At 40.3% G+C, this 13424-nt stretch overlaps 1 protein-coding gene across 3 annotated transcripts in view; it reads right to left on the bottom strand.

The window, feature by feature from the left end:
- DCTN4 (dynactin subunit 4) overlaps positions 1-12865 on the bottom strand; it is a 38266-nt gene extending 25401 nt beyond the window's left edge. For 2 of the 3 annotated variants that reach the window (XM_036240181.1, XM_036240182.1), the window contains exons 1-3: positions 12692-12865; positions 9377-9447; positions 6058-6236 (exon numbers count right to left, since the gene is read on the bottom strand). In XM_036240181.1, the coding sequence (XP_036096074.1) occupies positions 6058-6236; positions 9377-9447; positions 12692-12826 (385 nt within the window). In that variant the 5' untranslated portion in view covers positions 12827-12865. Of the gene's footprint in view, positions 1-6057; positions 6237-9376; positions 9448-12059; positions 12345-12691 lie in introns of those variants that run through there. The other variant, XM_036240184.1, reaches the window with a different exon arrangement.
- Positions 12866-13424: the final 559 nt, after the last annotated feature.

Genomic DNA, 13424 nt, shown 5'->3' with positions numbered 1-13424 from the left:
ATATAAACAAAGTATAGGCAAAATTACAGTGATAGAAAGCCTATCAGTGGGTCAGGAAACAGGAGGTCAATCAGGGGAAGGAGCTGACTGCAAAGAGGCATGAGGAAACTTTCTGGGGTCACATGGAATTTTTCTGTCACATGATTGTGGTGGCAGCTATATGAGTTTACACATTTGTCAAAAATAATGTAAGTTTAACCCTGGCCAGTGTGACTCAGTAGTTAAAACATCGGCCCATACACCAAAAGGTTGTGGGTTCAATTCCCAGTCAAGGGCACATACCTGGGTTGTAGGATGGCTCCCTGGCCCAGAGTCAGGGCAAGTGCAGGAGGTAACCAATCAATGTCTGTCTGTCTGTCTGTCTGTCTCTCTCTATATATATATATAAACATATAAATATATATATATATAAACATATAAATATATAAATATAAACATATAAATATATAAATATATATATATATATATTTAGGCCACCTCCTGCATGCCCCCCAACTTGGGCATGTGCCCTGACTGGGAATCAAACCGGGGACCTCTTGGGGCATGGGTCGATGCTCATCCACTGAGCCATACCGGCCGGGTGTGAAAGGAAAATACTGACAACCTAAATGTCCATTAAGAAGTGGCTAAGAAAACTACAGTAAGTCATACATGAAATCAACTATCATAAATACAGTGTCAACAGAGAAAAGCTGCAGCAGGATACACACAGTAGGTTTCCATTTGTTTCACACTGAAAAACATTTTTGCTAGTGGCTACATACATATGTGGAGAAATAAAAGACATGCATGGACACTGATAAACACTGGATTCCGGATCATGACGATTACCTCCCTAGGAGGCAGGGGAAGGGAGGTGTGGCAGGGAAAGGTGACATAAGGGGTTTAAACTGTTTTGGTTATATGAACATTCTCAAGCTGAGGGATAAATACGTGAATGTGTATTACTTGTATAAGTTTTTTTTTTTTATCCTCACCCGAGGACATTTTTCCATTTTTTGTACAGATAGAGTGGGAGGGAGAGAGAGGAAGGGAGAGAGAGTGAGAAACATCGACGTGAAGGGACACATCGAGTGGCTGCCACCCGCACGACCAACCAGGGCCGGGGACAAACTGCAACCGAGGTACGTGCCCTTAGCGGGAACCGAACCCGGGTCTCTCCGGACCGCAGGCCGACGCTCTAACCGCTGAGCCAAACTGGCCAGGGCTAAAATAACTATTTTTCAAAACAAAAAGGACTCTTGCTGAAGGTGTCACTATAGTCCCTTGCATGAAATGGCAGCAATAACATCTTTTAATACATTACTCACATCTTAAAGGTTGCCTATTTAAGGCAATCATGAAAAATAATTACGTAAAAGAAATGTTTTTAAAAATCTTAATGTTCTACCTAATTGCTTCTTTAGAACTGGTAATTTATTCTAAACAGCGATTTGGGAGACATACGATGTAATTATAAGCTTTTCTCTGCACATTACTGACACAATGGCTCACTTATAAACAAGTAGTTCCAACGAAAGTGGTTCAGAGCTCCTCAGACACCAATGACGTCATGGAAAACTGAATTTATCTGTACTCTTTTAAGAGCTCCTGGAATTCAATCATTAATATCAAGATATCCTAGAAGACAGAGATTTCTAGAAGCAAGCACACACAGGTTGTTTTTTATTTTTCCTTTCTTCTTCTTTTTTTTTGTTAATCCTCACCAGAGGATATTTTTCCATTTTTCCTCAGATAGACTGGGAGGGGGAAAGAGAGACAGACAGACAGACAGACAGAAACATTGACATGAGAGAGATACATCTATTGGTTGCCTCCCACATGACCCCAACAGGGGCCAGGGATGGAACGTGCAACCCAGATAGGTGCCCTTGACCAGGAATCGAACCTGAGACCTTTCGGTCCTCAGGCCAATGCTCTAACCACTGAGCAAGTGGCCACGGTGCAAGCACAGGTTTTAAGTTCTAAAATAAAAATTATCAATGAAACTAGACTATCAACTTATACCATACACAAGAATAAACTCAAAATGGATTAAAGACTTAAATGTAACTCATTAATCCATAAAAAGCCTAGAAGAAAATGTAGGCAACAAAATTTCAGACATCATATGCAGCAGAATGTTCACTGATACATCACCTAAGGCAACAGAAACAAAGGAGAAAATGATCACATGGGACTTACATCAAACTCAAAAGCTTCTGCACAGCAAAAGAAACAACCACCAAAACGGAAAGGCAAGCTACTCTATGGGAGAGCATCATTGCCAAAGATACATCAGATAAGGGGTTAAGATCCAATATATATAGAGTGCTCATACAACTCAACAAAAGGAAGACAAAGAACCCAATTAAAAAATGGGCAGAGGAACAAAATAGACACCTCCTCAAACAGGACATACAAATGGCTAAGAGACATATGAAGAAATGCTCAAAATCACTAATCATCAGAGAGATGCAAATTAAAACAACAATGAAGTATCACCTCACACCTGTCAGAATGGCCACCATCAACAAATCATCAAACAACAAGTGTTGGCGAGGATGTGGAGAAAGAGGGACTCTAGTACACTGCTGGTGGGAATGCAGACTGGTGTAGCCACTATGGGAAACAATATGGTGCTACCTCAAAAAATTAAAAATTGAACTGCCATTTGACCCAGAGATCCACTTCTAGGAATATACCTAAGAGGCCTGAAACACCAATCAGAAAGAATATATGTACCCCCATGTTCATAGCAGCACTATTTACAATAGCTAAGATCTGGAAACAGCCCAAATGTCCATCAGTAGACGAATGGATAAAAAAGCTGTGGTACATATACACAATGGAGTACTATGCAGCTGTAAGAAAGAAAGAGCTCTTATCCTTTGAGATGACATGGAGGGACCTGGAGAGTATTATCCTAAGCGAAACAAGTCAAGCAGAGAAAGACAAATAGCCCACGATCTCACTTATTTGTGGAATATAATGAACATAACAGTCTGAGGAACAGGGTAGTCCCAGAGATGTGGAAGTGGGGTACAGACTGACAATCCCCAGAAGAGGGGGTGGTGGGGGAGAGATAAACCACAGAACTTATATGCATGAACAATGGACATGGACAACAAAGCTGAGGACAGGGAGGGGAGGGAGGGGGAGGAGGTATAAGTGGGGGGAAAAAGGAGAAACATCTGTAACAAAAATTAATTAATTAATTAAATGTAAATAAATAAATAAGTAAATAAATACAATAAAATAAAAATTATCTAATCTTGCCCAGCTGGTGTGGCTCTGTGGACTGAGCATCATCCTATGGACTGAGAGGTCCCCAATTCGATTCCTGCTCAGGTACATGCCAAGGTTGCAGGCTTGATCCCCAGTGGGGGCGCATGCAGGAGGCAGCTGATGGATGTGTCTCTCTCACATCGATATTTCTATCTCCCTCTCCCTTACGCTCTCTCTAAAATATCAATAAAAATATTTTTTAAAAATTCTCTAATCTTAATGGCTCATAATTCAAAAGGCATACACAATTCAATTACAGAGGAACAAACTGAGAAAACTATTTGGATTTGTAAACTTTGTTTCTTTAATTTGCTAAAAAGAGAATTCAAACATGGAAAAATACACTTTAACTCACTGAGGAATATACTACACTACTTTAGGTGAGGGTATTTTTTTTTTTACATTTAACTTAAATTCATAAACAAATTCAAACAACTTGCTTGCTACACTGAAATTAAAACATACACACAAATATTTACTCAAAATTTAAAAAGATGCTATGGAATCATTCTAATATAAATCACATTTCAGGAAATATCTACCCAACAAGGAACATTTTTAAGGAATTAAGATATACTTGTTTAATTTTTTTGTTTTTGAAGAATATTTTGTCAACGGGAAGTACAAAGTCAGGAAAACAACCAAGAGCTCAAGTATTCTACACCAGGAGGCAAAGAAAACAGAATCAGAGATTAAATGTTTAAGAACAGAGTTGAATCTAAAGAAACGTCATCCACATTTACTCCCCAAATGTGTAAGAACAGTCCATCTTCATTTTAGTTATGTCAAATGACATTAGTTTGTTAGGAGCTTCCTCATATATTAGTAAGCTAAAAATTTTTATGAAAATCCAAAAATGGGAATTTTTAAAGTCTAAACTTTTCAGATAATTAAATGTAATTTCAGAAAGAAAAAAAACAATGGAGAGTTAGCAATGCTACTGTTTATATAAAAAATAAATAGCAACACCATATTGTTTTGTTGTTAATCCTCACCTGATGACTTTTTTCCCAATGATTTTCAGAGAGAGTGGAGGGGGGGGGGAAGAGAGAGAAACATTGACGTAAGAGATACACATCCATTAGTTGCCTCCTACACAAACTGTGACAGGGGCTGGGGATCGAACCTGCAACCCAGGTATGTGACCTTAACCGGGAATCAAACCTGAGACCCTTTGGTCCATGGGCTGACACTCTAACCACTGAGCACACTGGCCAGGGAAAAGAAACTAAAGATTTTGAACTGACTGTATAAAGAGTGTTTCTACTTTCTGATGTTAACCATGAAGTATAGAAAATGTAAAAATAAAGGAAGTTTAAAGATAACTGCAATCTCCACTCTGAAATGCTCAAATGATGGACAAGTAATTAATGCCTTGTAGTCTTTAAGTCCAAACACACATAATTTTTCTGTTTCACTGATAAATATTTTATATATACATGTGCAAATACACACGTTTGTGTGTATATATACACATATACATATGTATAGACATACATGAACCATTGACTAGGTTAGAAGCTCTAGGATAGAAACTTGGGACATGGAATTGCTGGGCAGAAGGGAAAAAGCAATTTAAAATTTTAATAGGTGTTGTTAAAGTGCTCTTCAAGGAGGCAGTGTATGAAAGAACTATTTTCCCATATTCTTGCCAACACTTGATTATTACCAGATATAAAAAATTTTACCAAATCAATGTTTTTATTTGCATTTCTTTGATTACTAGTAAAGATGAACATATCTTTCTGCATATTTTTTAAAAATAATGCCTCACCAAGTTGTGTGTGAAAACAGAAATCTAATCAACTGGACAATGAAAACTAAATGAAGAATTCATACTAGAGTTGAAAACACTTGAAAAATTCACATATAAACAATATTAACAGTACAAGGCAATTTATGATATTCAAAGAAAGAGATCTATAAAATTTGAGAGGAGGAAAACATGAGAGGGTGGGATGTGAGTTATGATTTCAAAAAAGGTTAGGGTCTGTCCATGGAATCTGCAAGGCTACGTAAGAATGTGGAATAAAGCCCTGGCCGGTGTGGATGTTGGTTGGAGCATCGTCCCGTACACCAAAAGGTCGAAGGTTTGATTCCCGATCAGGGCACATACCCAGGTTACAAATTCAGTCCCTGGTTGGGGTGCATACAAGAGGCAACCAATCGATGTTTCTCTCTCACACTGATGCTTCTCTCTCTCCTCCTTCCTCTCTCTAAAATTCAATGAACATGTCCTCAGGTGAGAATTGGGAGAATAAAAATGAGTGTGGGGTGAAGACAGATATCATTTTAATCCTACTGTAGCCCCGTCATTGTGCACATTTTAGTTAGTGACCATTTTTATTTCCACTCTGAGAGCTGCTGTCCATATATTTTGCCTAATTTTCTATTAAATCTCTTTCTTATTGATTTATAAGGATTCCTCATTTTTTATTATTTATCTTTAGTCTGTTGTATATGATCCAAATATTTTTCTTAATATGTCATTTTTATTTTTAGCTTTGTTCATGGTGTAGTTTGCCATCAGGAGCACTCATATTTTATGAAGAGCATCAATATTTTGACTCTAAGAAGTCAGATTTATAAAAGCTATTTTACCAGCTCCAAGAAAACTAAATAGTTAACCTAGTTTCAGATGAAATATTGTCTCTAAATGTGAGAATTAGGGAATGCGGAAGATTTGATGACAGTATACTCTAAATTGAGCTCCTACTGCCCAACGGGTAACAAATAATAATAATCTGTAGCCAACTACCACACTAATTTCACAAAAGCTACCTCACTCACCCACAGATTTGTCTGCCATGCCCACATCTCTAGATGTCCAGCGACAAAATCCACAAGCCAGATAATAGGCTTTCTTCATGGTGGTCTTGGCTGGGTCATCTGGAAGCTGTGTGGAGATACTTGTGGCCCGGGTGGAGAGGGTGTGCATGCAGCCAGGACAGTCAAAGCAGTTGGTGCATCTATGATACAAAAAATACAATTCATTCACTCCACAAATGTTACCAAGCACCTACTATGTGCCAACAATTGTTCTAGGTGCTAGGAATTCAAGATAAAACTGTAAAGGAGGAATGTCTCTCAAGCAAATAGAAATAATACAGTACTCCTAAAACTCTTACAAACTTTGTTTTAACATTTCAAAAGTACTATATGTTTGTTATTTTTTTTTTAAAAAAAAGCAATCATCGCCCTGCGGTCCAGAGAGACCAGGGTTCGGTTCCCGCTGAGGGCACGTACCTCGGTTGCAGTTTGTCCCCGGCCCTGGTTGGTCGTGTGGGTGGCAGCCACTCGATGTGTCCCTTTCACGTTGATGTTTCTCTCTCTCTCTCCCTCCCACTCTGAACAAAAAATGGAAAAATATCCTCAGGTGAGGATAAAAAAAAAAAGCAATCATCGCCCTGGCCGGTTTTGCTCAGTGGTTGGAGCACTGGCCTGCGGTCCGGAGAGACCTGGGTTCGGTTCCCGCTAAGGGCATGTAACTCGGTCGCAGTTTGTCCCAGGCCCTGGTTGGGTCATGCGGGTGGCAGCCACTCGATGTTTCCCTTTCACATCGATGTTTCTCTCTCTCTCTTCCTCTCTCTCCTTTCCACTCTATCTGAACAAAAAAAGAAAAAATGTCCTTGGGTGAGGATAAAAAAAAAGCAATCATCACCAAAGTTCCTGAAGAATTAGAGCCTAACCCAATCCTACTCCACAGAAGGAATCAGTGTTAACAGGCTGGAGTTAACTATTTTCAGACTCTTTTTACGTCTGTACAGACCATAGAGTTGAGGAAAACAGAAATGTCACAGTTATGCCTTTAGAGAGATCAGAGCAACTGCACAATGGAAAACTGAGAGGCAACAACACAATGATCGGAAAATTGGTTTGGAAAATAACTGCTTATTTGCTGTGCCAGGGAGCTGAAACAGATACCAAACAATGCTATCAAACTGAAATGATTCAGAAGTACTGAATTTTCAGGGCTTTCTGGCACTACTCTCCTAGTGCTCAGCCAACATTTCCCCTTCAGGGGCCCCTGTATTTTGTCGCTTTCAAGTTTTCCACCATCCGAGATCGTCAAGATTTCACTGCCAGTCCTAAACTTGGTCCGAAGTTCCATTCCATAACTCCAATTAGCTGTGATATTTGGCCATCTGGACAAAATCCTCAAATAAGGATAGTAATAGTATCCACCTCACAGGGATATTTGAGGATTAATTGTTAAAATTAATGTGTAAACAGCATACAAAACTGTCTGGTTTATCAGAAGGTATTTCTCAGACATAGGAGAGGCAAATGATAGTGTTCACATCCATGGGGGTATAGGAGTGTGACTGGTGGCAAAGGACTTTCACAGCAAGCAAATAACCAAATGGCATCCAGGAGCAATGAGCACAGCTACCACCTAGAATTGGTTTTTAATACCATTATCCAATAAAAGGACCCAGGGCTCCTGGCAAAATGGCTAATTCTAGGAGTGAGACAGAAAATATACAATATGAGCTTGGAGGATCTTGTATTACTGGAAAGTAAGTAAGTGCTCTAGCCCTAGCTGGTTTGGCTCAGTGGTTGGAGTGTCGGCCCAAAGACCAAAGAGTTGCAGATTGGATTCCAGTCAAGGGCACGAAGCTCGGTTGTGGTGTGGTCCCTGACCCAGGTCAGGGTCATGCGGGAGGCAGCCAATCGATGTGTCTCTCTCCCTCCCTCCCTCCCTCTCTCTCCCTCCCTCCCTTTTTCTCCCTCCCTCTCTCTCTCTCTCTCTCTCCCTCCCTCCCACTGTATCTGAAGATAAATGGAAAAAATATCCTTGGTCCTTGGGTAAGAATTTAAAAGAAGAAAGTGCTCTAATGAATGAACATACAACCTCCCTGCACAACGACTGGGGTTAAGTCAAAGGGATACAGGAGTCTACTGAAAGAATTCCCAATGGCCAAAGGTGAAACAATTTGAGCCAAAAAACAAAACAAAACAGTAGTATTCCATTATAACCTAAAGTATAAAACAAATATCCACAAGCCCATTCTGCTTTAAGTAAATCACTAAATAAATAAATGGGGAAGAAGAGAAATACCTTTCATGCAAAAGAATTCTAAATAATTTATGTAGATAGCCCTCACGGAGGGGAACACAACTCCCTATAATAGAATAAAGCATGTATAAGAAGGGGGTAAAAAGAGTAACTTTACATGGGAGAAACCTGAAAGCACTAGCTAAAGCCAGCCAATCAAGGTTAATATCAACAGTGATAGTCATATTGATAGCATGTTCCCTTGATATGATGAGAGATGCACTTTACCTCTGTGGTCCTCCTCCCCAAAATACATTCCCCCAGGTGATGAGAAAAACAGACAAATTCCAACTGAGGGTCATTCTACAAGATATCTGACCACTACTCCTCAAAACTTTTAAGGTCACCAAAACAAAGGAAAGTCTAAGAGGACGTCACAGTAGTGGGAGCCTAAGGAGACATAACTATTAAATATAATGCATATGTCCTGAATAGGATCCTGGAACAGAAAAAGATTAGGAAAAAACTAAATAAATCTGAATAAAATGTGCAGTTTATTTAGTAATAATGTACCAGTATTGTTCATTAATTGAGAAAAATATACCATACTAATGTAAGATATTAACAGTAGGGGCAAGTGGGTATGGGGTAAATGGGAATTCTCTGTATTATCTTCACAATAATGTTTAAGTCGAAAATTGTTCTAATATAGAAAGTTTATTTAAAGGATCAAAGGAGCCCTGGCCAGTTTGGCTCAGCGGTTAGAGCGTCGGCCTGCGGTCCTGAGAGATCAGGGTTCGGTTCCCGCTAAGGGCATGTACCTCGGTTGCAGTTTGTCCCTGGCCCTGGTTGGGTTGTGTGGGTGGCAACCACTCGACATGTCCCTTTCACGTGGATGTTTCTCTCTCTCTCTCTCCCCCTCCCACACTCTATCTAAACAAAAAATAGAAAAAATAAATAAATAAAGGGTCAAAGGACATTTCATCTTCGGCAAAGCTGATGCAAAAATTAAAAAAAATAAAAAGAAGAAAGCTAGTTTAAAAAGTTAATTTCATGTGTGTTTTCTTATAAAAATAGTTGAAAAAAGCAAAAAATGAATCCTGGTCTTACCTGTTCTTTTTCAGTTTGGCTTCAGCTGATGGCATATTTTCTAAGCAACTGGGACAATAATGGGAATCCACCTAGAAAGAAAAAAGAAATTTAAAAAATCAGAGGAAAAGAAACTGTTTAGCTCGTGTATATGTCTCTGCAAAATAGCAAAATTTAAAGTATATTATACTGAAGCAGGTGAGAAACCACTGATCTGGCAAAGAACCTAAATTATTTTCGGCTCAGGGTTTATTCCTCAATCACCTGTTTGTTTTTTTTAACCAACCATCCGGATTTTCTAAAACCCTTTTATTTTCCCTTTTATTTTTCCTTTCTGATCATTCCTATTCCCTTTCATCAGAGTTTTATGAATTAGATGTGTTAAAAATTGCCTATATAAAAGAAAAACTCTATAATAATCTAAAGAATAGATTAATAAATAAAATAAGCTAATTTGTAAAGCCGTGATCAAACATTCTTTTTTTTGGGGGGGGGATAGAAATACCGATGTGAGATATATTGATCTGCTATCTCCTGCACCCTCCCACAGTGGATTGAGCCTGAAACGGGGGCATGTGCCCTGACTGGAAATCGAACTGGGACTTCTCAGTCCAGGGGACTGACACTCAACCCACTGAGCCTAACCGGCTGGGCTGAACAAATATTCTCCTATCTAATTTAGCTTTATTGGATTGTAGTAATTTGATCACATTTAAATTGTCAGAGACTTAAAAAGTTTTCTCATGCCCTAGTCTGTTTGGCTCAGCGGTTAGAGTGTCGGCCTGCAGTCCAGAGACCCAGGTTCAGTTCCCACTATAGGCATGTACCTCAGCTGCAGTTTGTCCCTGGCCCTGGTTGGGTCATGCAGGAGGCAGCCACTCGATGTATCCCTTTCACATCGATGTTTCTCTCTTTCTCTCTCTCTCTCTCTTCCTCCCACTCTATCTGAACAAAAAATGGAAAAATGTCCTCAGGTGAGGATTAAAAAAAAAAAAAAAAGTTTTCTCATTACTGAAGCAATACATGTTCACTGAAAAACAGCATAAATTACCATTTACAAATTCAGCTACAGCCAACCAATTAGAGATATTTAAATGACAAACTATTAAACTGTTATTGTATTTAACTAAAAAACGCAGTATAAAAATTAAATTCATTGTATTTTTTTAAGTTCTAAATTTTACTAAATGTAGGTAGATCCTATTTGACAATTCTAGAACTTTAGTCAGCTGCAGATGGAAAGACAGATTCACTTGTACATAAATACTACAGAAACTGGCTTTTTTTTCATCATCTGCTATAAACAGGACCATCTTTGAAAAGATTAATAAAATTGCTGTTCAAGTAATCTCCTGAAACATAAAATATAGTATTGTGAACTAATATTTGCACGGACTCATCATAAAAGGCAAAATATGTCATTCCTTTGTGTCTCCCTTCCAAATAATGGCTGTCCCTTCATGTGCAGCTCCAATCCAGGTTCTCCATTAGAACTTTCTGGACTGCTCCAGCCCTCACTAGTATTATCCTTCCGCAAGCCCTGATGGCCTCTATCTCACAGGTACACACCAATCTGTAAAGGATGCAGTTACAGGCTGAGCATCATAGCTACAGACATCCTTAGAGATCATGAAGGCTGAGTTCCCTAGTAACCACCAAATGAATATCTAATCCAACAAATTATAAGGGTGGAGCTGGAACAGGGAAGCATCTAAAAGAGAAAGGACCTGCCAAGGAGATAACATACAGGTGTACACACACACACACACACACACACACACACAGACAGAGTTAATAAAGAAGAAATCCATGAAAAACCAATACCAATCACACATATATGGAATTTATTTTTATTTAAATGCCTCCCCTGATCAATCTTAACATTGTAAAAAATACCCCAATAAAATAATAATTAATATGTAAAGTGGCTTATAGTACAGAATATATTTTTCATATGCATTTTTTAGCAGTCCAAGGATCTTCACTGAAGTTCTAAGTCAGGATGCTCCTTTTTTAAATCCCAGTCCTCTCTCTGACCCCCAAATTTCTGGTTGTGTGATCTAGGGCAAACATTATGTGTCTGTTTCTTTACCTATAAAATAATTTTTATTATATTTTTTAATATATAATTTGTTGATTTTTTGAAAGAGGAAGAGAGAGAAAAACATCAACGTGACAGAGAGTCATCTATCGGCTTCCTCCTGCACATCCCCTACTGGGGATGGAGCCTGCAACCCAAGCATGTGCCCTGACCAGAAATATATCTGGGACCTCTCAGTCCATGGGACTACGCTCAATCCACTCAGCCACGCCAGCCAAGAGACCTATAAAATAAGTTTTTTTTTTTAATAAGTTTTTTTAAAAAGGTGCCCTGGCCAGTTTGGCTCAGCGGTTGAGCGTCAGCCTGCGGACCAGAGAGTCCAGGGTTCGGTTCCCGCTAGGGGCAAAAAAAAAAAAGGTATCCACTCCATTGGGTTGTAGAAGATTAAAGGAGATTATGTAAAGCATATGGCATGTAGAAAGTACTAAATAAACCACACCTATTATTACTATCAATTTTTCCTTCATTAGACTGTGAGTTACTCAACAGCAAGATTTGTTTTACTCATCTTTTAATCCCCAAAGTTTACTGAACAAAGGAAATGTGCCAAGCGCTGCAGAAGTTTTGGATTTGGTAATTTTTTTAGGGTGTGGGGTCTTTTACCTTCTAAGCAATTCCACCATCAACGCCCATTTGTTGTGAAGGACGACAGCAACCTACTCAGGGGAAGTGCCATTCAGCTTCTTACGCGATATCCCCGATTCCAAACACTTTTTGCTCAGTTCACCCCTTCCTAACCTCTTCCCTGCTGCAGGACTAGGCCTGAGCCAGGATACAGAGGGTCCAGTTTCTGGACAAAGTAGAGGCATAATTTCCAGGATGGGAGGGGCATGAATGACAAAGTCTTCGTCCACTCCACGCGAATCGTTCCTCAAGTGGCGTGAAATAAGCACGCTCATACCTTTTTCTCTCGGACCCACCCTATTAACCAACCTCCCCTCCCCCCACCGAGACTGCTAGGGATCCCAAAGTCAAGTTTGCCCAATCACAGGGTGCTCTGGAACCAGACGATCCGCTCAGCCCCACCCAAGGCCGTTCCTCCTTTCCAAGTGACAAACTGTAAGCAAATTAAAGCTCAGGCAAATCTGAGTGACGGAAAACAGGCCAATCAGCAAGCTAGGACAGTAACTGCCCACCTCCAACCAGCGGAACTTCCCCGCCCGTCGCGGTGACTAATATGAACGCCTCTTCCCCTCCCCCAACACACATACTCTTCTTGGGATGACTGCGTTTACCTCGTGAGACACACATTCCAGCGACCGCAGCTCGCTACAATAGCGGCAGAAGTAAAGCTGCGAGAGAGGGGCCCGAACCTTCTTTTCTCCCTGGACCAGGTAAAGAACCCGCTCCGATTGCAGCAAGGACGCCATCTTGGAGAGGGAGGAGTCAACGACGCCCCGGCTGCACCACGTGACCCGAGAGACAGCGCTTTCCTTGCCGCCTTCCCTACGTCTTTTAACGTAGACTTTGACGTAAGGTTTCCGACCCAGTGGGGCTTTGCGTCTGTGAGAGTCCAAATGCGCCTGCGCAGGAGGGAATCCTGTATTCCATCCCCTCCCACCACGCCCCCCTAAACATCAACACCCAGTGTGCAGCCCAAACTTTTCTGTCATCAAGTACGGAATCACAGATCAAATCCAGGCAAGCCCAGTGCTCTCCTTTTTTTTTCCCGGGACAGAAAGGAGGCTCTTTTGTTTTATTTACAACTGCCTCTCCTGCCCTCACCTTCCAGACAAATATCCAGAGGGTGGATAGAAGGAATAGAGTTCCGGGAACTGGAGAGCTGAGAGTCACACCAACACTTCCTTTTGAAAGTCTTGCCATTGACCTGTAGGAAACTCTCACAGACATCATCTCAATGATGTAGTAAGCAGTAAGATACATGAGCAGAGTAGAAACAATAGGCCAGCTATGGGCAGAAAGCCCTGGGTACCTAGCAATAGGCAAAACTGGGGTGGGACCTTGACC

This window comes from Molossus molossus, unplaced genomic scaffold, assembly GCF_014108415.1.
Source record: "Molossus molossus isolate mMolMol1 unplaced genomic scaffold, mMolMol1.p scaffold_m16_p_4, whole genome shotgun sequence".
Taxonomy (NCBI): domain Eukaryota; kingdom Metazoa; phylum Chordata; class Mammalia; order Chiroptera; family Molossidae; genus Molossus; species Molossus molossus.
Note: the sequence above shows the minus strand (reverse complement) of the source record. Positions and strands in the feature narration are given on the sequence as shown.